At 41.2% G+C, this 22,116-nt stretch overlaps 1 protein-coding gene across 1 annotated transcript; it reads left to right on the forward strand.

Annotated features, from left to right (window-relative positions):
* Positions 1-8,146: 8,146 nt before the first annotated feature.
* Positions 8,147-21,790, forward strand: LOC127762105 (importin beta-like SAD2). The gene is made up of 22 exons (XM_052286469.1): positions 8,147-8,492; positions 9,986-10,121; positions 10,200-10,287; positions 11,567-11,719; positions 12,683-12,845; positions 12,942-13,126; positions 13,200-13,373; positions 14,084-14,229; positions 14,398-14,521; positions 14,637-14,817; positions 15,887-16,046; positions 16,134-16,175; positions 16,255-16,373; positions 16,453-16,651; positions 17,421-17,552; positions 18,412-18,515; positions 18,618-18,797; positions 19,977-20,116; positions 20,202-20,341; positions 20,477-20,637; positions 20,874-20,997; positions 21,081-21,790. Exons 1-22 carry the CDS (start codon positions 8,403-8,405, stop codon positions 21,230-21,232), a joined length of 3,093 nt encoding a protein of 1,030 aa, XP_052142429.1. The 5' UTR covers positions 8,147-8,402; the 3' UTR covers positions 21,233-21,790.
* The last annotated feature ends 326 nt before the right edge of the window (positions 21,791-22,116 follow it).

Raw genomic sequence — 22,116 nt, forward strand, 5'->3', positions numbered from 1 at the left:
AAAAAAAAACTAAACACAACACACCCAATGTGATGTCCTCGTTTCACAGTAGCGCAGCTAGGTAGGTAGGCAGCCGCCGGCCGGTCAGCCAGAGAGCTGACGGCCAAAGCAGCGCACCCAAACCAAAAAGCTACTCCTCCTACTAGCCACGGCCGAATCCACCACAGTCCACAGGTACACGCCCGCGCGCTTTTTTTCCCTCCTCCAAATCCAAAGGGGAAAAAAAGAAAGCGGAAAAAAGCAGGCCAGGCCTGGTGGTGGTCACGGTGAGGAGGACGACGACGTGACAGTGCAAAAACGTGGCCCACGGGCCTGTTTAGTTCTAAAAAAAACATTACATCGACTCATATATAAAATACTAAATATAGATAAACGAAAAACTAATTACACGGTTTGTATGTAAATCGCGAGACGAATCTTTTGAGTATGATTAGACTATAATTAGCCATAAGTGCTATAGTAACCTACATGTGCTAATGATGATTAATTAGACTCAAAAGATTCATCTTATAGTTTCCAGGCGAGTTATAAAATTAGTTTTTTTATTCATATCCGAAAACTCCTTTCAATTTTCAATCAAACATCCAATGTGATATCTAAAAACTTTTATTTCACCCGCTAAACAGGCCCGAACTCCCTCCCGCAACCAAACCACGCAGCCCACGCAGAAATGCAACGCAACGCGCGCCATGATGCCTCGCCCCCGGAAGGATTCGCCATCGATGGCGCATAGCGGCAGCGTCTCTCGCTCTCCTCCCTCTGCAGTAGCAATCATGGAGGGCCCACCGGGCTGACAGGCCCAAGTGTCAGCGTTGCAGTGGGCCCACCCGCGTCGTCGCGCCCACGTGCGAGTCTGGCACAGCGCCAGCTCGGGCCGATGGGGATCGGACGGCCCCCAAGGCCGCGAGGGGGTTTCCTCGCCCCTGCAATGCGTGCGCTGCTGTGGCGCGGAAAGCTGGTGCGCGCGTGGGCCGGACGGAGAGAATGGATAAATTGGTGGCGCGCGGGGGGCAGGTAAAACCGAACACCGGCCGTTTCCTTGTTGGTGGTGTTGGTGTGCTTTTGTTGCGACGGCGCTTGTGCGCCCCCGTATTTGCCGAATCGAGAGACCTCTTTGCCTTTCCGGGGAAAAGGAGAGGCAGATTCTTCCTCCTCTGCTGGCCTCTGTCATTTTACTTCGCTAGGTGCTTCCCTGTTTCCTGGGTAGGGGAAAACTGATGCTAGAAACTCAAGATCTTTTTTTTTCTAATATCCCCTCCGTATTTTAATGTATGACGCCATTGACTTTTCGACTAACGTTTGACTATTCGTTTTATTCAAAATTTTTATGCAAATATGAAAATATTTATATCATGCTTAAAGAATATTTAATGACGAATCAAGTCATAATAAAATAAATGATAATTACATAAATTTTTTGAATAAGACGAATGGTCAAACGTTGAATAAAATGTCAACAACGTTATACATTAAAATATGGAGGTAGTACTAGTCAATCGCATGTCTTTTTTTACCTTATGGAACTACCAGTGCCAGTGTCCAGTGGGCATGATTTGGCTAAGCCGCAGCCAGCAACAAAAGTCCAACAGTAGTGCCACATACACTTAACGGCAATGCAGTTGTAGCTATATGGCTGCCGAACAAACCCAATGTTAGTTAGGAGTAATTTTTTTCGAGGGACAACAATGAGCAAGGTGAATCAGAGAGGGTTGTATGTCGTCATATTCTTAGTTCATAGGAGATTAATTATGATTAATTTTGTAGGACTTACAGAAGAGGAAGAGAGTAACCAATGTCAGTTACCGTTTCTTTATAATCATATAAATTCTGAGATTAATTATGTCGGTTTTGTTATAATACATTACTTGGATTAGTTTTCTCGATTATCCATATTGGACTAAATATACAGAACTCTTTAGAATTCAATGTGCATTGGGATTTTTTTTCTTTAAATGAGTCAATACAGAATTGTATCTAACATTTTTTTTAGAAATTATAGTTTATCAATGGGAAATAAAAAAATTGTCCACCCCAAAAATTTCACGATTTATATCTCATTATCCTACCTTGGAAAGTTAATAGGCCATATGGTGGCTCTCCAATAAATAATATGTTGGTCTAACAAAGGTCATGATTTGCACATCGGATTCTAGATACTCGATAGACCACATGTGCAATGCCAACAACATTGGTCATCGTCATTGTGTTACCATTAACGGCTTTACCGCTACCTCCACTGTAACCATAACCACAGCCACAGCCGTTGAATATTAGGCACATATATGAGCATTTTCATATAAATTTAATAGGCGCATGAATTTCCCAACGGTCTCCGTCTGTTTAAGCATGTACTATGTGTTATTCTTGTAATAAAAAAAGTTGGAAGCAATGGCACACTCACGACTTATTGCTATGTATAAATAGCCACAACCTGCATGTTGGTACTATTCTAGAGTAAGCTTGAAATGGACATGTGTAGAGCTAGCCAGAAAATTGAAGTGCTCAATGTTATACCTACACATTGTCTCCAAGCATATCTCCAACATGTTGTTGGCATGTTGTCCCCTACACATGTAGTCCTCTTGTAGCCAATGATGATATGTCACCTTAGGCCATTCACAATGTATACATGTAGCATTCGGTCAACCCATGACAGTTAGGAGATTCTCCTTCAGCTAGGCTTGGGGCGTGACCGAACGAAGTTCGTGTAGCCCAGATTGGGCACGTGTTCTTCGTCAATTTTCGGACGTGCGGCGCGAGGGAGAACGACGCATCCGCACTATGAGAGTCTGTGGCCCAGTGGTGACGCATCCGCTCCAAACCCCTTGAACGGCGCCGAAGGGAGCTGCTGCCGAGCCGGAGAGGGAGCCTCATTGCCACCCTTGCTTGAACCCCGGCCGCCGAGCTTGCGTTCTCCTCCTCTCCGCGTCGCCGAGCTTGCCAGCCCGTCTCCCCGATTCACCGGAGAGGGACACCGCACCGTCATCGGAGAGGAGAGGGGAGAGGCCGCCGCGGGAATCGGAGAGGAGAGAGGAGTGGTCGCCACGGGCACTGGCAAGATGTAGTTGTTGCCACGGTCTTCCTCCTACACATGGCGTGGGGCGGCCCATTACCCCCAATCTGCGTTGCACGGAGCTCGCCGCCAACGCTGCCCCTCAGCTCGATCTGCGTCGGCCCGAGCTCGGATGTCGATTTGCACCGGCACCGTCGAGCTCATTGCCCCATTCGGGCTGCCGCTGGCTCGTCGCTCGATTTGTCGCAGAACTTCTCGCCGCCCGAGATAAGAGACCGGCGCTGAAGAGGGAGAGGGAGAGGCTGCCGCGGGAGAGCCAGGAGGGGGGAGGTGCCGACGGAGAGATGAGAGTGCATCGGCGCTGTATCGATGGGCACGGCGGACAACCCAGAGAGGGGAGTGGGGAAAGGTAGGGATGGAGAGAGAGGGGGTGAATTTTATATTCCTTTCTAAATTCTAGGGTGTTCATTGTAAATTTTGTACCTCCACAAAAATTGAAAAAAAGTATGAGATCTGAAAAAAAAATACCAGTGGCTGAAATATAAGATTATAGCCACTTCTAGAGTCAAATGCACTATAAAGAACTCGCAGCCCTAGTCTACGTGCCACTACGAGGCTCCTCAAATATACGTGACAACAACCTATAAAAAGGCAGTACGCCATGTATGCCACTTAGATATATACCGCCATACATGATTACAAAGGGACATAAATATTGCACATATACTTTTGAGATGCATCAAGGGCGGCCAATATTACCGTTTGATTTTAGCTTGGTACCATGTGAAATGAGAGTCTGCAACTACACCTAATTAATTAGGCCTAGTTTGAATCTTTAATTTGGTTTAACTTTACGACGATATGTAAAACGAGATGAGCCATTAGTGTAAGATTAATTGACAATTATTAAAAACTTTAAAAAACAGGTCTATTTGATTCAATAAAAGAAACTTTAATATAAAAATTTCTAAAAAAAATGAAGTCGTTTTAACGAAAAATAAGAAAGTTGTTGTTTGGAGTTGAAGAAAGAACACAACCTAACACTACTAAAAAAATAATTTTTTCTAGCGGCCGTTTTAAGTTTTCTCTGGCAGCCTACACTACCACCAGCGATCAATGGCTAGTGAAAATGCACCATTTTCACTTACGGCCACTAGCAACCAACGTAGATGGGTTTTCACTAGCAGGCGACCTAGCCCAGCCGCTAGCGAAAATGGTTTCGGCGGGTGGTTAGGTTAAGTCAGCCTCTGCGAAAAGAAGAATCTCATAGGTGGCTGGTTAAGACGACCGCTAGTGATGATGGATTTTGGCCCAAAACAAACCGCATTCATATGGCTGATCATTTTGACAGATCAACACACAGCGTACAAATCAAAGCATCTGCATCATCTTTGGTATGGAATACAAAATGCTAATCATCTACATCAAATGAACCTGCAAGATAATGGGAAGATCATGCAAGAGAAAAATTCACATCTAGCACCCCTAGCTCCCAAGCATTACCTCTCCCTAAATTCAAATCAAATCTGCACAGAGAATGGGATGATCACATCGGAGGACCTCTGGACGAGCATGCCAAATCTGGGAGTGGAGGAGTAGCCGCTGCTATGCCCCTCTGCTGTTGCCGCTGGCGGGCTCCTCTCCTTGTCCTTGAGCAAGATCCAAAAGAGGGCGAGAGGGAGGGGAGGGGCAGGGCGGGGCGGGGAGGGGACTCAAGGCTCCATCGCCTCAAACTACCCTCACCCCCGAGCTCCATCACCGGATCCATGGCTCGTGGGGCCCATGGCCACTGGATCCATCGCTCGCGCCTCGCACCGGAGCTCTCCTGGTGGTGGCCCGTGACCCCACCACCGTCATCAACGAGGGCCACGCCGTCGTCAATCCAAGGACCTGGGATCGCCAGATCCGTGCCCCAATGACCTAGGGCTGTCAGATCCATTGCGTGCACCCCACACCGAAGCTTTCCCAGCGGTGGCCCTTGACCCCGTCGTCACCACCGGCCTTGTCCCTTCCCGTTGTTGGATCCGCCGCCACCCGCCTCTCGTCGCCATCACCGTCACCGTCGCTGTCACTGAGAGCTGAAGGAGAAGGAAAGGGAGAGGAAGTGGTAAGGGAGAAGAGGGGGAGCCGAGGAGGCGTAGGGGACAGTGGTTGGGGCGTGGGATTTTAATACTTCCTCCGTTCCACAATGTAAGACTTTCTAGCATTGTTCACATTCATATAGATGCTAATGAATCTATATGAATGTGAACAATGCTAGAAAGTCTTACATTGTGGAACGGAGGGAGTAGCATGGATTTGTTTCGCGAGATGTACTCGCTACCGCTAGAGAAACCTGTTTTTACTAGCGGACGCTTAAGAGCTCCGCCTTAAAAAAATAGAGTTGTTTTTTTTATCGCGGACCTCATAAGTGTCCCTCGGCGAAAATCGGTTTTCGCTGGCAGCTCATGACCCAAAATCCTCCCATATATTTTTACAAGCGTTTGTTTCGTTAGTTCACTAGCAAAAGTAAAAGGGTGACAACATGAAAAATCGTTTTTTAGTAGTGTAAGATGAATAGAGCTATGGATTCTTATGGTAAAGTTAGTCCAATTGGATTTGTAAGACAAGTGACTAAGGGTTGTTTGGTTATCAGTTACACTTGCTTAAGCTGGAATGATCAAATTTTTAATCACACCTTAGTAGGTTGAAGAAAATCTTGTCACACTTTTTTCATTGATGCCCGGGTCCTAATATGTTGGGAAATAATCTTGCCACAATTATTGCTCCAATATGTCAGGGTTATGGATACCACATACCCAATAGTAATCGACTAAGCTCGACAGGGCCCACTACATACCATGTCCTATACGGAAACAAACCTCATATATAGAAGGAGTTTCGGATAAGGAAGGACGAGTAGAGTTCTATATGGAAACGACAAGGACTACTCGGATCGTATCCATATTTATCTCCCTAGTTCTACTTGGACAAGGGGACATCTATGGGTATAAATACAATCCCCCCAGGAGGAGAGGGGACACACCTACCACAATCTACGACGCCGCAAAGCCACAAGCCGACACACGTCGCCAGATATCAACATCAGAGATAAGCCTAGACATACCCCATCCAGTGCCTACGGAAGTCGGCAAGAGGGATCTAGCGTCATCTCTGATCTCGCCGAGTACGGATTCGAGGAGAAAGACTACCTTGTCATCGACTACGAGTTGGTTATCTAGCCGCCAAGTCGACGCCAGCTAGATAGGTTATCCCAAATATTGTACTTGTGTGATCCAGATGAATAAAGAGCAACACCATCTTCGGCAAACAGGATATAGGGCTATTACCTGTCAGATAAGGGGCCTGAACCTGTATAAAAATCGCTGTCTCCATCTCTTTTACCTCAATCTCACATATACCCTAGTACCAACGATCCCCATACTATCTAAATACCGTAGTCGCGATATTAAACGTCGACACAATAGAACAACCGTCAAGTTGATCAAACTTGCCTAACCTTACACACGACAAAACGTGGTCAAGTGTGACGATGTTGTGGTACAATCGGTGCCTTTTACTCTTCTTTATAAGGCCGAGTTTAGATCCAAACGTTTTCTTCAAACTTCCAACTTTTCCATCACATCAAAACTTTCCTACACACATAAACTTTCAACTTTTCCATCACATCAAAAAAACTTCCAATTTTGGCGTGAACTAAACACACCCTAAGAGTAGATCCTAAAGTAGTATATGTGCATATGGATGTGTTCAGTGGTCAACTAGTCAAAGCATACAACCATGCTACAGTTCAATATATACTCAGAATTCACCAACAAATAGCCATTGAAGGTCCTGTCTGAGGGGGACTTCTGATAACTATAACTTCTTATAGAATCTTCAGCTCCCCAAACAATTTAGATTTTTACTATGAGTATAAGATTTTGTAGTTTATGTAGTATCTAAAAAAATAAACTAGAAGACACAACCTTTTTAAATTCTCACACGCTGCTTCTCAAAATCTCAAGCTCCTCAATACATGGCTAAAGCGTTCACATGTCTTTATGTATGAAAAAGTCCGAATTACCCCTAACCTACAATACTAGACATTTACCATCCTCAACCTTTTATGCTTAATAAATAATCACCTTGCAAAGGCTAAGGCCTTTCCTCTGTCATCTGTGTCGCTTGCCATGTAAAAGAAAAAAACATAGGAGGGAGGGGGGGGGGGGAGGATATCGGAGAAGTGGGCCCTACCGATTTTAGATTTGTTTTTGGCTAGTGTGTGTATGCCATGTATGACCAAAACTGCTGCGGATTGTGTTAGAGGGTAATTTGTCCGATTTGAAAGTTTGAGATGCGAAATGTCTAGTTTTTGAATTGTGGGGGTAATTCGGACCGTTGCAAAAGTTTAGAGAGGTAATTCAGGCGTGTTCCTTTTACATATTCCTACTCATATCCTCGTATTGCTTTTCTCTACATCTTCATGTAAAAAAAGGTGATTTAGAGGGAGATACGTTCCTCCAAACATTTTTAAGAAGAAATTGTGAGTGTGTTGGAATTGAACATGAAACCTTAGGGATTAAAAACCACACACACCTTGACACTGCACTATCATGTGCATCTCTTCACCGCATCTTCATATAAGGCCCCATCCTTTTCTTATTAAAAAATATATTTTACCTCAGTTTCCTTTAACATACTTTTTAACTGTTAAACAGTACATTCCGTAAGAAAATTTTTATATAAAAATGCTTTAAAATATCATATAAATCTATTTTAAAGTTTAGAATAATTAAAACTCAATTATAATCATCCTCTAATTTGAACTCAAATGGTGGCTAACTCGTTTAGACTTTCAATTTAATCAAACAAAGGGTCCCAAAAAAAAGTCTTCTATGTTAATCGAGAAAGGGGATCCACTTCATAAAAACCGGAGTAAACATTATACCAGTGGCCCCAAACGAGAGAAAAAAAAAATGATTGAACTCGACGCTGTAACCAGCTGTATGTCCCTCCGGGCCGGTGGGGCCGACCCAGCAGTGCCCCCAAAGATACCGGGCCCACACAGCTGACCGGTGGGCCCCACAAGCCCATCCCCTCCCCTGACCAAACCCTAGGGTTAAATAGCGCGCGCCCACGTTTGCACGCGCCCCCCCCTTCCCGAAGACCTCGCGACGCCAAAAAAGGGGGGAGACCGCCACCCACGCCAAGTCGCCACCCTCTCCACCTCCGAGCTTCTCGCGGCGGCCGCGCCCCAGCCCGAGACCCTCCCCTCTCTCTCTCGTCTCGAGCGAGCTAGGGTTTTGGTTCTCCGGGGCGCCCGCCCCCGCGCCTCGCCGGCGGGCACCGCGCCACACCCCCTCTCCTCCCCCCCACGGCGGCGGCGGCGGCGGCGGCGGAGGCGGCAATGGATCTGCAGAGCCTCGCCGTCGTGCTGCGCGCGGCGCTCAGCCACGTCCCCGAGGAGCGGAAGGCCGCCGAGGAGAGCCTCAACCAGGTGAGCCCCCTCCCGCCTCCTTCCGCCCGACCCCTCCCGAACCAGCGCGCTCGTCCCGAACTCGCCAATTCCCCTCACCCGTTCGACGGCGCCGCGGCGGCCGCGGTACTGTTTGATCGCCGGTGGCGGCGCGCTCCTAGCGATCTGGGATTGGTTCAGGGGCTGGTGATCCGGTCGAATCTGGCTCGGGGACTGTGATGAACTCGCTGTCCCTGTGTGAACGATGGGGGGTTTTTGGGAGTTTGCGGAGGGGGGTTCTGATTATTCTGATGGGTACAGGGTGTTTTGTTTGTGGCGTCATACTAGTACTCGTTTCAGGTCTTACTATGGTAACTGCGGCCATGGTAAACTTGGTACTGCCGTATACTGTTCGAGCGCGTTGGGTTGTTAGGGGCATTAAGTTCTGGGGTCGCCAACAGTAATTTGAGTTACTTCTCTCCTTGCTCTGGGCGAGATTGGTTGGTAGCTTAATTTACTGTTCAAATCATAGTACAAACTAGCCGGTCAACATGTTCAAATGTGGGGGACTACATAGGCAACTGAAAAATGTTTGTGTCAGATGGAACGCTGGTATTCTTTTCTGTTCTTTCTGCAAAGCGAACACATGAATAAGCAGCATTTTTGGAAAATGCGGATCTTTTTGCTGTTTTGTAGTCCTATATTTGGTGACACCATAATGTTCAATCAAGTGGACTATGCGTACCAGCAGAGTTGTGCAAGCTAGTCAGCCTAGAGTACACTAAACATGGAGTTTTATACTTTTATTCCGTTATCTATGCTAGTGGAGAATCCTTATTCCAAAGGAACTACGTACTTTTCTGACCTTTCTTAATGGTTTCTTGTGCCTTTCCATGTACTTCTATTTGTATTGTGGTAAATCTTTTCATTAGTAATGATTGTCTCTTCCCTGTTCAAAGCTAGCTAACATGCTTGCTGGAGACATCATGCTCATTTATTTAGTAATGAGTTGCACTATCGTTAGTTACTAATGTAAACTAGTTGTCCAGATAATACTTAATAAAACATGGTCCCTGAGAAGTCCTGTACTGGTACCATTTCTGGTTTGCTATGATGCTAATACTTGGTAATTTGTTTCATTTGAAGGCAGAGAAGGGATGTACAGCACTGTACCACCATCTAATATACTTGATTAACAGGATATTTTCTTTCTTTTAGCAAGAAACTGAGTATACAAGTAATATGACCAGGCACACTTTAGACAGTGGATTGCTTGTACGCTCCTCCCAAAGTGATCTGCACTAATTATTAAGCATGGCTTAGGTTGCTTGTATGCTCCTCCCACAATGATCTGCACTAATTACTAAGCATGACTTAGTGGTAGTTCAAATTCACTGAGCTTTGTGAAATTCGTGAGAGCAAGCACTCCTCAAACACCCAAGTCAGACAGTTGTTATATATTTTCCCATCGCAAACTGTACTATTTTGCCATTTTCTGTTGAGCACCTGTGTTAATAATTCTGTAATTTCTGCAGTTTCAATACGCACCACAACATCTGGTTAGGTTGTTACAGATTATTGTCGATGGGAGCTGTGATATGGCTGTACGACAGGTTGCAAGTATTCATTTCAAGAACTTTGTTGCAAAGAACTGGTCTCCAAATGATCCTGGTATGTAGACGTTGGTAGTTGACTGTTGACTTATTTATGACTTCTGATTACCTAAAGTATCGATTGTTTATTCTGTAGAGGAATCTCAAAAGATTTCAGAAAGTGACAAATTGATGGTCCGCGAGAATATACTGGGTTTTATTGTTCTAGTACCCCCTTTACTAAGGTAAACTGCTCTGTTCTAGCCAACAGTTTGTATGTTGCTAATGCTTGTGAAAGGCTTGACAATCTTAAGAGAGCTTTGACTTATTGTGATAACAACTTCGGCCTTCAGTATACCATTATTCTTGTTAATAATTAAATGTTCCTTTTGAGATTCTACATTGAATTCCTTAGTAGAAACCTAATTCATTAAAATTGCATGGTTCTGATAATTACCGTAGTAACTGCTGAGTTCCGCTCCATCTTACTCCCTCCATCCCAAAATATAACAACTTTTAGTCCTCAGGATTTGTCCCAAAATATAACAACTGCTCCACCAACATTCTCTTCCCAACCAATCACAACCCTCCACCATTCACTTTTCCCACCTACCTCCACTACTCATCCAATCACAGCCCTCCACCATTCACTTATACCTACTTTCTTAATAACCGTGTCCAACTCTAAAACTTGTTATATTATGGGACGGAGGGAGTAGCATATATGATTTGTCCTAGGCTATATATTTGCAAACCGTTGCCATCACGGTTACAGTTTGCTAGAGGGTAGGGGATGTTACTTGGGCAGTAATAATACACCTTAATGAAAGGTGAAATGGTGAATAAAAAGGGAAGGTGAGTGAGGAGAATAGTGGCTGGCCCATCATCCCTCTGCACACTAGTTCCCCTCCTTTCCCTTCCTTTTCTTTCCACTAAAGACTCTTTCAACCCTAGTTGCTGGTGCTCTCTCTCATCGTCCTGTGGATGATAGTTTCCTCCTCTCTAGCACATGCAGAGTTGTTGGCTAGTGATGACAAGGTGCAAATGACGATGGTGGTGACTAAACAACCTCTCCTGTTATCTGCTTTTCCTAGTTCAGCAATTGGCCATTGTACCCTCCAGCCAACTGGGCATAAACGATGATTGCATGGGTGTTAGAAACCAAATCACCATGTTTAACTGCTCTCCGGGACAAATATGTTGTTCACTGTTGTGTCATGATTAATTGATTATACATGTAAGGTACAACCGGCATGGGTATTCATTTGTCACTGGTAATGTTTGACATAACACTTATGCACATTCCAATAGAATCTAAAGTACATGCCTGATTCATCCTGTTTTGCTATTTAGTAGAAGGTCCATTTCAACTATTTTTGAAATATGATTAATGTAGTACCTTCATATATATCCCTCTTATTTCCCTTGAAATTGTATATTCTTGCGGTGAAAATATCATGCTGTCCTATTGATGGCAACACCTCCTTGACATGCTGAGAAATCTTTTCATTGGTTGTTTTACAGAGCACAGCTTGGTGAAAGTATCAAAACTATAATACATTCAGACTATCCTGAGCAGTGGCCAGGTCTCCTTCATTGGGTTACACACAATCTGGAATCAGAAAATCAAATTTTTGGAGCTTTATATGTGCTAAGGGTTCTTTCCAGGAAATATGAGTAAGTATTAATGTCTATTCAATTATGTTTCCTTCTATCTGTGTGTTTTAAAATCATTCTGCCAATTTTTGTTTGTATTTTGATTTGTTCTGCCTCTTTTACCTCCTATTATGTAATTAATGCTCTGATTTGGGTTTAAAACAATTCGTGCTTGTCTGCTTCATTCTTATTTGTATTATTCTTATTATGTTTGTTCAAATGACCCTCTCTTGCAAAATTGCTACATAATATTGTTGAATGTTGCCATTTACGTTTCAACATGGGGGCAATTCACCAGTTCTCTCTAGTTGCATTTATTCTGTGATGTCTTCATGCGGCATTATATCTGAATTTGGTATAGATAAGCTGTCACACTATAAACTATATCATTCAGAGTTAGTTCTTTGTTGACTATTCACCACTGTATTAGTACTGGTCCCTTTCCCTACTCTTGCTTACATTGCCTGTGTCAGCTATGGATTGTGTCTCAATAAGAATATCTCTGTTGCTATAGAGTGCATCATAATATATTAAAAATAATAAAAAGCTAATGAAATTTGATAGAGAAACAAGGAAAAATTTGAGAGCAACCCATCCACATGGTACTATCTGCTAAATATTGCTAAAGATATTAGTTCGTGTGTTCTACACATTTTTATATTTTTTTGAGTTTTTAAAACGTTTCGCACACATGTTTAACTGTTTGATTGAACAGACTGGTAAAAAACGCCTGATGTAATTGGGGGAAAAATCATGACTGTTGTAAATTCAAAGTTTCAGTTAAAGAATTGGTAAATGTTTGATGGCAGAAATGCAGAATCACATATCACCTTTTACACTTTCCTGGAAAACTTGAAGTATGTGTGCTGAGTATAATTCTCTTAGTTTGTTGCTGTTTAGGATTAAATGGTTGCTTCTTGTTATGTACGTAGTATGTGTGCTTCTTCGAATGATGTCTCTAATTTACTTTTATTTATTTTGAAGGTTCAAATCTGAGGAGGAGAGGATCCCTTTATATCACATTGTTGAGGAGACCTTTCCTCGCTTGCTAAGTATCTTTAGCAAACTTGTTCAGATTGTCAACCCTCCAATTGAAGTAGCTGACCTGATCAAGCTAATATGCAAAATATTCTGGTCTTCAATTTATGTACGTTAGCTTATTATAATTAAATGATCGTCATCACTTATCTGTAATTTGTACTCTTTTTTTACACTTACATTTTTCCTTTTTTGCTTTGCGTAGTTGGAGATTCCGAAGCAGCTCTTTGACCCAAATGTCTTCAATGCATGGATGAGTTTGTTTATAAACTTGTTGGAAAGACCAGTTCCAGTGGAAGGCCAACCATTGGATCCTGATGTGAGGAAATCTTGGGGCTGGTGGAAAGTTAAGAAATGGACAATTCATATATTGAATCGTCTATACACCCGGTCAGTGTTCATTGAAGCTCAGCCCTACCTTTGGTAATCATTTAATTTATTTACCTTTCAATGCACTGTGCAGATTTGGTGATATGAAACTACAGAAACCAGAGAGTAAAGCTTTTGCACAAATGTTTCAAAAGAACTATGCTGGAAGAATTTTGGGCTGCCACTTGCAGATTCTGAATGCAGTTCGAACTGGTGACTATTTGCCAGACAGGGTTATCAATCTTGTTCTTCAATACCTAACCAACAGGTTTGTTTTGGGAGGATAAAATGATCATTTTTCAGAAGCATTTTGTGTCCATAAATCGAACCTCTTGCTTCTTTTCTGTAGCTTTCTAATGTTGTTTCTGTTCTAAAACCACAGACCATTCTCTTTTATCATTTCATTGTGTTTTGCTAGATTTGGAGCTTGTTTGCCGCTACTAATCATCGAGTTGAAATGTTTATTTTGGTTGAAATTTGGCCTAACATGTATTGACCAAATAATCATATTTGGTAGGCAAGTCAGTGTCTTTGATCCATGGAAGATTACATGTCCAGATAAGCTTGGTGAAAGTATAAAAAGGAAATACCTGTGCTATGCATGTCAACCAAAAAACTATTTTTGACCATTTTTTATGGAAATATTTTTGAACAAATAAGAGCATTCGATGGACGTACAATTTTCTGAACAAGGAAATGAAACACACTGTGCTGTGTTGATCTTTAAAGCTATGGATATGTTGAACTAGCCTTCAATTGCAGTTTTTCTGAGATGTCTTCTAGGCATGTTCTGTTGTAATTTTGCCTTTCTGATGATTCCTCTAATGCAGCTTTTGCTTCTATTATGTCTTTTTAGGCTACTTCAAAGCTTATTCTTTTTTCTCCCCCTATTCTGCTTTTGATCACAAGTTATTTTGTCTATATTAATTATGATTTTGTTCGAAGACAAGTAATTATTACATTGATTGTATATTGCAGTGTTACAAAGAACAGTATGTATCAGTTGATGCAGCCTCAAATCGACATCATTCTGTTCGAGATAATTTTTCCGCTCATGTGTTTCAATGACAATGATCAAAAGTTATGGGATGAAGATCCTCATGAATATGTTCGGAAGGGATATGGTGAATTTCAGGACCCTGTCTTGCTGTCAATTAGAGTAGGATATCACTCAGAGTGACTTAGGGATCCTTTGAAACTCTAGTATCCCAAGCAAGGCCTAGTATCACACGTTTCCTGTGTCTCAGTTCATTACTGTAGGTTTTTTGCTCATGCATTGACTTCTTTTGTAGATATCATTGAAGATTTGTACAGTCCTCGAACAGCTGCTATGGATTTTGTGAGTGAATTGGTAAGAAAACGAGGAAAAAGCAATCTCCAAAAGTTTATCCATTTCATTGTGGATATTTTTAGGAGGTAAGATTTACTTGCCACTTGTTGTCTTCAATAATTACACACTTTCTACTCAGTGAAGTGCTTCAACATATCTGAAGGCACATGGGGGTGACTTCGATTAATGAATGTTTTACAGATATGATGAGGCATCTATTGAAATCAAGCCATATCGCCAAAAAGATGGAGCACTTCTTGCTATTGGGACATTATGTGATAAGCTGAAGCAAACCGATCCATATAAAGCTGAGTTGGAGCGAATGCTGGTCCAGCATGTCTTCCCTGAGTTTAATAGTCATGTTGGACACCTGCGTGCCAAGGTAGAGTCAATTGAAAGTTATAATTTTACTTGCTTCTTAGCTGCTTTTGACACATTCGTGTATCATGTGCAAAGCATATTACAGACTTCTGTTTCCGTTTTGCTTATTGTGGAAAAAAGTATAAACCACTTATTTTACAATGATGGTGGTCTAGTTAATTACACCCAATTCACATCTAATCAATATATATGCCACTGAAGATCTCAAGCATTACATGCACTGGGTAGTGAATAACATAGGATGTTCAGTACGTGGCTCTGATGCCGCAATGACATGTGAGCAATGCTCCTAGGCTTGGTGTGAGCCTCACAATTTGAGGCATATATTAAGAATTGTGGCTATTCGGTGTCATAGTTCAGAGTTGGAAAATACCATTGCAAATCTCTCAAAGTTGGGAAATGTAATTGCATGTGTCATTGTATCTGTTATTTAAAGCTGAGAAGATTTGTGCTTCCATTGACAGTCTAAAAATTGCATCTTTGAGGGCTCTGCTGTAATATATTTGAAACCTGATAAATTATATTCTCCTGAAAGTACCTTTTGAGAATCCACGCACATGACTTACATGTATCCTGTCTAAAAAGGGAGGGAGTGGTGGTGGTGAATGGTGAATCTGCCACCACCGCACCACCAACTCCCAAAACTGACACGTGGGACCACTGTCCATCCCTTCTCCAAACCAAATGCATGGTAGAACAGTGAAAGTCACAGATAGACCCTGGAGCTCTCAACCATGATCATACTTGAAAGTTAATAATAAATGGAGTGAAAACTTGGCAAGCAAAAACCTCGAATTAATTCTAAAATTAAGCTCTAAAATTCAAGATAAATTTCCTCTCTGCATTGTGCCGATGTGATTTTGAAATTGGTAACAACATACAGGCCATTTTGCTAGTTTATTGATACTCAATAATTCAAAATTTTAGCTGGACATGTCTAAAACGACATGCATATCTAACACAGCATTAGACAATTATTCTCTATCAGGTCTTCTGTTTGTGCTATACGATGTTAACTTGTGATCAATTTTGTTCTTTATGGCATCAATCTGACCTATTCTATCTAATAGGCTGCATGGGTTGCTGGACAGTATGCACATATCAGTTTTTCAGACCAGGACAATTTTCGGAAAGCTATGCATTGTATAGTTTCTGGAATGCGTGATCCAGATCTCCCTGTTCGGGTCGATTCAGTGTTTGCACTTCGTTCTTTTGTTGAAGCATGCAAAGGCAAGTTTTGCTTTGTGCATGCCTTAAATTTTCATACTAAATTTTGGACTGCTAAAAAAATATTTGACTATACCTCTGCCTGTGCAGATCTCAACGAGATACGACCTATACTCCCTCAACTCCTTGATGGTATGATAATTAAATTTACTTCTGTTAACCTTGTACTTTTGACAGTAGATTAATTTGTGGCTGATCATGTATTGTCCAGAATTTTTTAAACTGATGAATGAAGTTGAGAATGAGGATCTTGTTTTCACTCTTGAAACCATCGTTGATAAATTTGGTGAAGAGATGGCACCATATGCACTGGGGTTGTGCCAGAATTTGGTGCGTTCTTCTTTCTGTACATTTAAACCCTTCTGTTTTGTGTTGCTTTAGTAACACATTTTTTGTATCCCTTTGGTAGGCTGCTGCCTTCTGGAGATGCATGGCTAGTCAAGAAGCTGATGATGAAGCTGATGATTCTGGTGCTTTGGCAGCTGTTGGTTGTTTACGAGCCATAAGCACAATCCTTGAGTCCGTTAGCAGTCTCCCACACCTTTTTATTCAAATTGAGCCAACTCTGTTGCCAATAATGCGCAGGATGTTGACTTCTGATGGTCAAGGTATTGAGCTGTTTGTGGATAGTATTTCATATACATATACTGGTAGTATTGTAGCGTTTAGTGTATCCTTTCCAATCACCATGATGTTGCAAACTATTGGTGTCATATGCTGCTCATAAAGAAGCAACATTCCTAACTTTCTTCAGTCAGAAGAGTTCATGCATGGCATGTTCATGTGTATCAACAGCACCCACATGGTTACTATTGACTCTGGGTATTTTCTAGATAAGATTAGGTTGAACTGTTAGCTATTTTCTTAATGCAAGGGCGGTGCTTTATCTGGTTTCATTGAACATAGTCTTTAGTTCCCCCCTCCCCCCCTTCTCTGTCCTTGTGCAGCTCCATCCGTGGCTCTGTTGTGCCACTTGGGCCCAGGGAAATTCCACAGGTCTAAGGGGATTGTCCCAACCATGCAGATTCTTTAACTGTTGGAATGGCAATAGTATGTGTTGTATTACAAAGTTATGTTCGACATGTCTTCTCTGGTGATGTATTAATTGATGATTTACAACATTAATTCTGCTGATCGTGAGAACAGCACAAACAATTTTATTGGACAGGGATGTTTCCAATTAAATATTTGTCCATTTCAAAACTAGAAAAGTTATAATAAGCACGTAAGTAATGTTAATTGTTTATGATCTAATATAACGTGGCAGCAGAATTACAAGGTATTGGATTCTTATGCTAAGTTTGTTTAGTACTAACTACTTATGATTTATTTTGTTGTTTTTTGTTCATACACTTATGCTTCTAAAATATACTGCAGATGTTTATGAGGAAGTTCTAGAAATTGTCTCATATATGACTTTTTTCTCACCATCAATTTCGTTGGACATGTGGAGCCTGTGGCCGTTGATGATGGAGGCTCTAAATGATTGGGCAATAGACTTCTTTGAGAGTATGACATTTTAATTTCTTTATCCATTTTTCAGATACATGTATTTTCTGCCTTTCATCTTTGTCGTCTTATTCTCTTTGTTTTTCACCTAAATGGTGATATTTTTAAAATAGCCTTTACAGATTCCTCATGCTTATCACATGGAATACATGCATTCATCAATATTTGCTTAAGTCCTATTGTTGTTCTGTTCCTTTTAGATTTAAATAATGTTTTCTACTCCCTCTGTTTCATTCTTTATCATGATGTTTTTAGTGCCATTCTCCAAAATTGTTGTGCATGACTCCAGGTTTCAATGGTCCCCAAATTTTGGTGCCATTTAGATGTTGAATAATGTCTTCACGTTTAGATGCTGAATCTGTCTATTCATAATCTTAGTGTATTGGCTAAAAAGATGCTACTTGACATAAAAAAATGTATTCGCAATAGGCCAATGCTGTTTCATTGAAATCTAGGCATGTGCCAACGCTTATCATGTTCAAGTCTCAGAAATACAAAGATTTTGCAGTATCTGGTCAACTAATCTAAATATATTGACATATGAATACAAAGGTTTTGCAGTAGCTTGCTCCAGAATAGATTTTGCTTTTTTCATCTCCTGGGAATATTCCTGCTGCACTAATATAATCTAGTAGTTTGTGTGCCTTGTGCAGCTGATAATTTGCTCTACTTGGGCTGTCGTCTTGAATGAATTTCTCCATTTATCTGAGTGGAAGATGTCCATCTATCTTCCATTTTTGCAAATTGTTTGAGGCCCTGTTATTAGCAAATGCTACCTTGAGAAAAGTGCATTTTGCATTTAAATTTAATAGACTTTTGCAGCTTTGTCTTAGCTTTTTTTTTGTTGTCTTCCCCACAGATATTCTTGTTCCATTGGACAACTATGTTTCCCGGGGATCGGACCATTTTCTTGCCTGCAAAAACCCAGATTATCAGCAAAGCTTGTGGAGTGCACTATCATCTGTGAGTGTGTTTTGGGTTAATTGCCATATTTTTTTTGTTAGATTTCACAATATAACAGTGTACTAGCAATCTAGCATATGTTGATAATTTTCAAATTTGTAGATTATGATGGATCAAAACATGGAAGATTCAGATATTGAGCCTGCTCCCAAGCTCATTGAGGTGGTTTTTCAAAACTGCAAAGGCAATGTGGATCAATGGGTTGAGCCTTACCTCAGTCTTACAATTGATCGATTGCGTCGAGCACACAAACCATATTTGAAATGTCTCCTTGTTCAAGTGGTAAGATCCCTTTGTTTTCAAATCTTGCTAATCAAATGATGTTTTGTTAGTGTTGCCTGAGATCACTTTCTTAGAATCATTGTTTCAAGCTTATACGATGAACTGGTACATGCGGTTGCCCTGGTAACTAGTAAACGGCGGTATCTTTTTTGTGAACTTGTTGAACTGTACTTTTTTTAATGTATTCCACAATACAAAATGGGAAGCACTGAGACATGCTTGGCTTGGTTTTCGCCCATTCTTTCTGTTACATGTAGAACAAGTGGATACCAATAAGTACATATTTTAAATATAGGAAAATGGGAATGAATTTAATCTATATGAAGTTGGTTGGAGCTTTCCTTTGGGATGTGCAGGAGCAGGAAGCATATGCGATTTTAAAAATGTAGGAAAAGTGAGAATTAAATTGAAATCAGGGAAATCAATGAGTATATGCATTTGAACCTTTTTTTTGTCATCATATCTAGTCATTTTCAGGCATTCAGTATCCATCTGGTTTGGAGGCTCTACTGTCATCTTTCCACATGCAAAAGTGGCTAGCGCCATGGACTACACAATGTGGCATCAATCTAGAGTTGAGATTAGTGATGGTAGTGTTGTGCTATGTGGTGGTGACTGATATGGGGATGAGCTTGAGCTCAGGGAGGCAGATGGGTTGATCTTTGGTTCTACAATGAGAATATATACATAAATGGGACTTTTAAACACTTGATAACCTGATCTACAAGGAAATTAACCTAATACCTGAATTACATATTTTCTCTTTCTCTGGTTGCTATTAGTTACTGTAATGCCGGTCTTGGATGAGCTGGTCAGCATAATTGACATGAACAATGGTTGGGAGCAGAGAACACAAAACACTGCTTGTATACAAATAGCACATAATGATGGTCTTATGTAGCAGACCCCTTCTTTCTGAAAATAATTTTTGTATAAACGAGCTGTCCAATATATTGCTGATCAGCAACAGCCTTATGGTTAATATTTCATGTTACAGTTATTTATATCCTTCCATCGTATGGAAAAATCATCTCTTGGGTTTATTCGTCTTTGGCAAGAGACATTGATAGCCTACTATTTTTGTTTGGTTTTATATACGGTTCAACTACCATTTTATAAACTATATGTGCTATCTATGCTCTACGCATGTTACTAAGCGCCTTTATATGCTGCTTGTAGATTGCTAATGCGTTCTACTACAACCCTTCTTTGACACTTGCAACCCTACATAAACTTGGGGCTGTGACAGAAATTTTTAACATTTGGTTTGGTATGTTAGAACAAGTCAAAAAGAGTGGTGTACGAGCCAATTTTAAGAGGTACTTTTTAGTAGTTTTGTCAGTACTTATATCTACCTCATGTTTTCTACAGTGAACTGAAATCGTTTTACTATTTTGTTTACAGAGAGCATGATAAGAAAGTTTGTTGCTTGGGGTTGACCTCACTTATTAGCCTTCCAGCAGATCATATTCCAGGAGAAGCCCTGAATCGTATTTTCAAAGCAACACTTGATCTGCTTGTTGCCTACAAAGAGCAAGTGGCAGGTGGAATATGAATATTTTTACGATTCTTCTAGTAAATTGGAGTTTACTTTTCTGCATGATATATTTGTTTAAGTTTATGAAGCTGAGTAAGATTTTCTTGATATATTTATCTATCCTTTTCTCTTTGATGAACAGAATCTAAGAAACAAGATGATGCTGATGGTGATGATATGGATGGTTTTGATGGTGATGAAGATGAAGATGATGATGAGGTTGAATCTGAGAAGGAGATGGGACTTGATGAAGAAGATGCTGATGAAGTAAACAGTCTTCATCTTCAGAAATTAGCTGCTGAGGTTAGTGTTGCATTCTGAGTACTAAAATTGCATTATTGGCCTCAATATTTTTCCTTCCTTTTTTGTACTAGTAAGAATAACTGTCTACACAAGGTACTGGTCGGTTTGCATGAATATTTCTTCCATGTTCAAATTCATGCTAATGTAACAAATGCAGTGGCATGTACTAGTAAAATTTGTATTGATATTCATCTTCTGTTTTTATTTAAAAAATAATAATCATTTTTATGGTACAGGCCAGAGGCTTCCAGCCAGCTGATGAGTATGATGACTCTGATGACGATTTCAGTGATGATGAGGAGCTGCAATCACCAATAGATGAGGTTGACCCGTTCATTTTGTTTGTTGAAACTGTCCAAGGTAAAGTGAATCCTTGTTATTAGAAGTTTGGAGCATACATGATGTATGTGAAGTTTCTCACGAGTGCCCACTGTTTTTGACAGGCTTGCAAGCATCTGATCCTATCAGGTTCCAGAGCCTCATGCAAACTCTTGATTTTCGTTATCAGGCCCTTGCTAGTGGCATAGCTCAACATGCTGAGGAAAGAAGAGTTGAGATTGAGAAAGAGAAGTTGGAGAAAGCAAATGCACAATGATTAGTCATAAAGTTCTTTGATATTATTGCCATTTCACCGGGTTGTGGAAGTGGTGGGCCATCTTGTGATTTGGCGCGACCACAGGCAATCAATTTTGGAGCCTTAGTCTGCCATTTAGGCAGGAAAATTTTAGGCTCGCAAAATTTTATACTTGCGAGAGTTGAAACCGGTGATAGAGCCTTCTTGGATAGTCTCTTCACCGGAAGTCATTTTCCTAGTGGCCCATCGGTCGGTGGCTTGGATTGTGCAAGCGTGACACTGGGAAGTTTCTCCAATTTGAGGGCACTGCTTGTCATGCTGTTTGGGCCACTAATATATTTTTTTTGCTGGGGGCTTAGCATTTGTTGGAGAGCCCCCCACTGCTGGCGGGGTGCATCTCCGTATCACAGTTTGTAGGGCAGTTTACATTTAGACTGTAGAATGTATATGGTTTTGTTCTTGTCTAGATCTTACCGTGAGTTTCCATTGGTGGGCTGGGATATACGGTTACGTTTTGTTTTTGGCAAGATGTATCTTGGTTCTCTTTTTTTTTTTGTGGAAATTTATTTTAGAAGGCAAGCAATTTCCTGGTATTTTTTTGCTGCATGATTACCATGTTCATGCGTGTGGTTTAACCTCTCAGAAGTAGTCACGAATCACAGGGAAGCTGAAGCATTTGATGTGAAAATAATCTTGCTGAATTATCTTGTTTCTATTCGTCGGAACGAAGCATCAGTCAAAGCCTTGCAAGCAGCACGCAGCAGAATTCTTCTGGTTCTTGCGATTGTGCGATCAGGGAAAGGTGTCGTTTGCCTGTCACTGTAGAAAGTCTAGTTTTAGCTTTAGGCTTTAGCAGCTTTCTCCCATCCACGCCCTTTCATTTCCTAGCGAGTACCATAGCATTG

Source organism: Oryza glaberrima, chromosome 2 (genome assembly GCF_000147395.1).
Source record: "Oryza glaberrima chromosome 2, OglaRS2, whole genome shotgun sequence".
Classification (NCBI taxonomy): domain Eukaryota; kingdom Viridiplantae; phylum Streptophyta; class Magnoliopsida; order Poales; family Poaceae; genus Oryza; species Oryza glaberrima.

Coding starts and splice junctions, on each gene's coding strand:
- LOC127762105 (XM_052286469.1), top strand. CDS start 8,403: ATGGATCTGCAGAGCCTCGCCGTCGTGCTGCGCGCGGCGCTCAGCCAC. Junction 11,720..12,682: donor GTTCTTTCCAGGAAATATGA/GTAAGTATTAAT, acceptor TTTATTTTGAAG/GTTCAAATCTGAGGAGGAGA. Junction 20,117..20,201: donor GTACGAGCCAATTTTAAGAG/GTACTTTTTAGT, acceptor TTTTGTTTACAG/AGAGCATGATAAGAAAGTTT.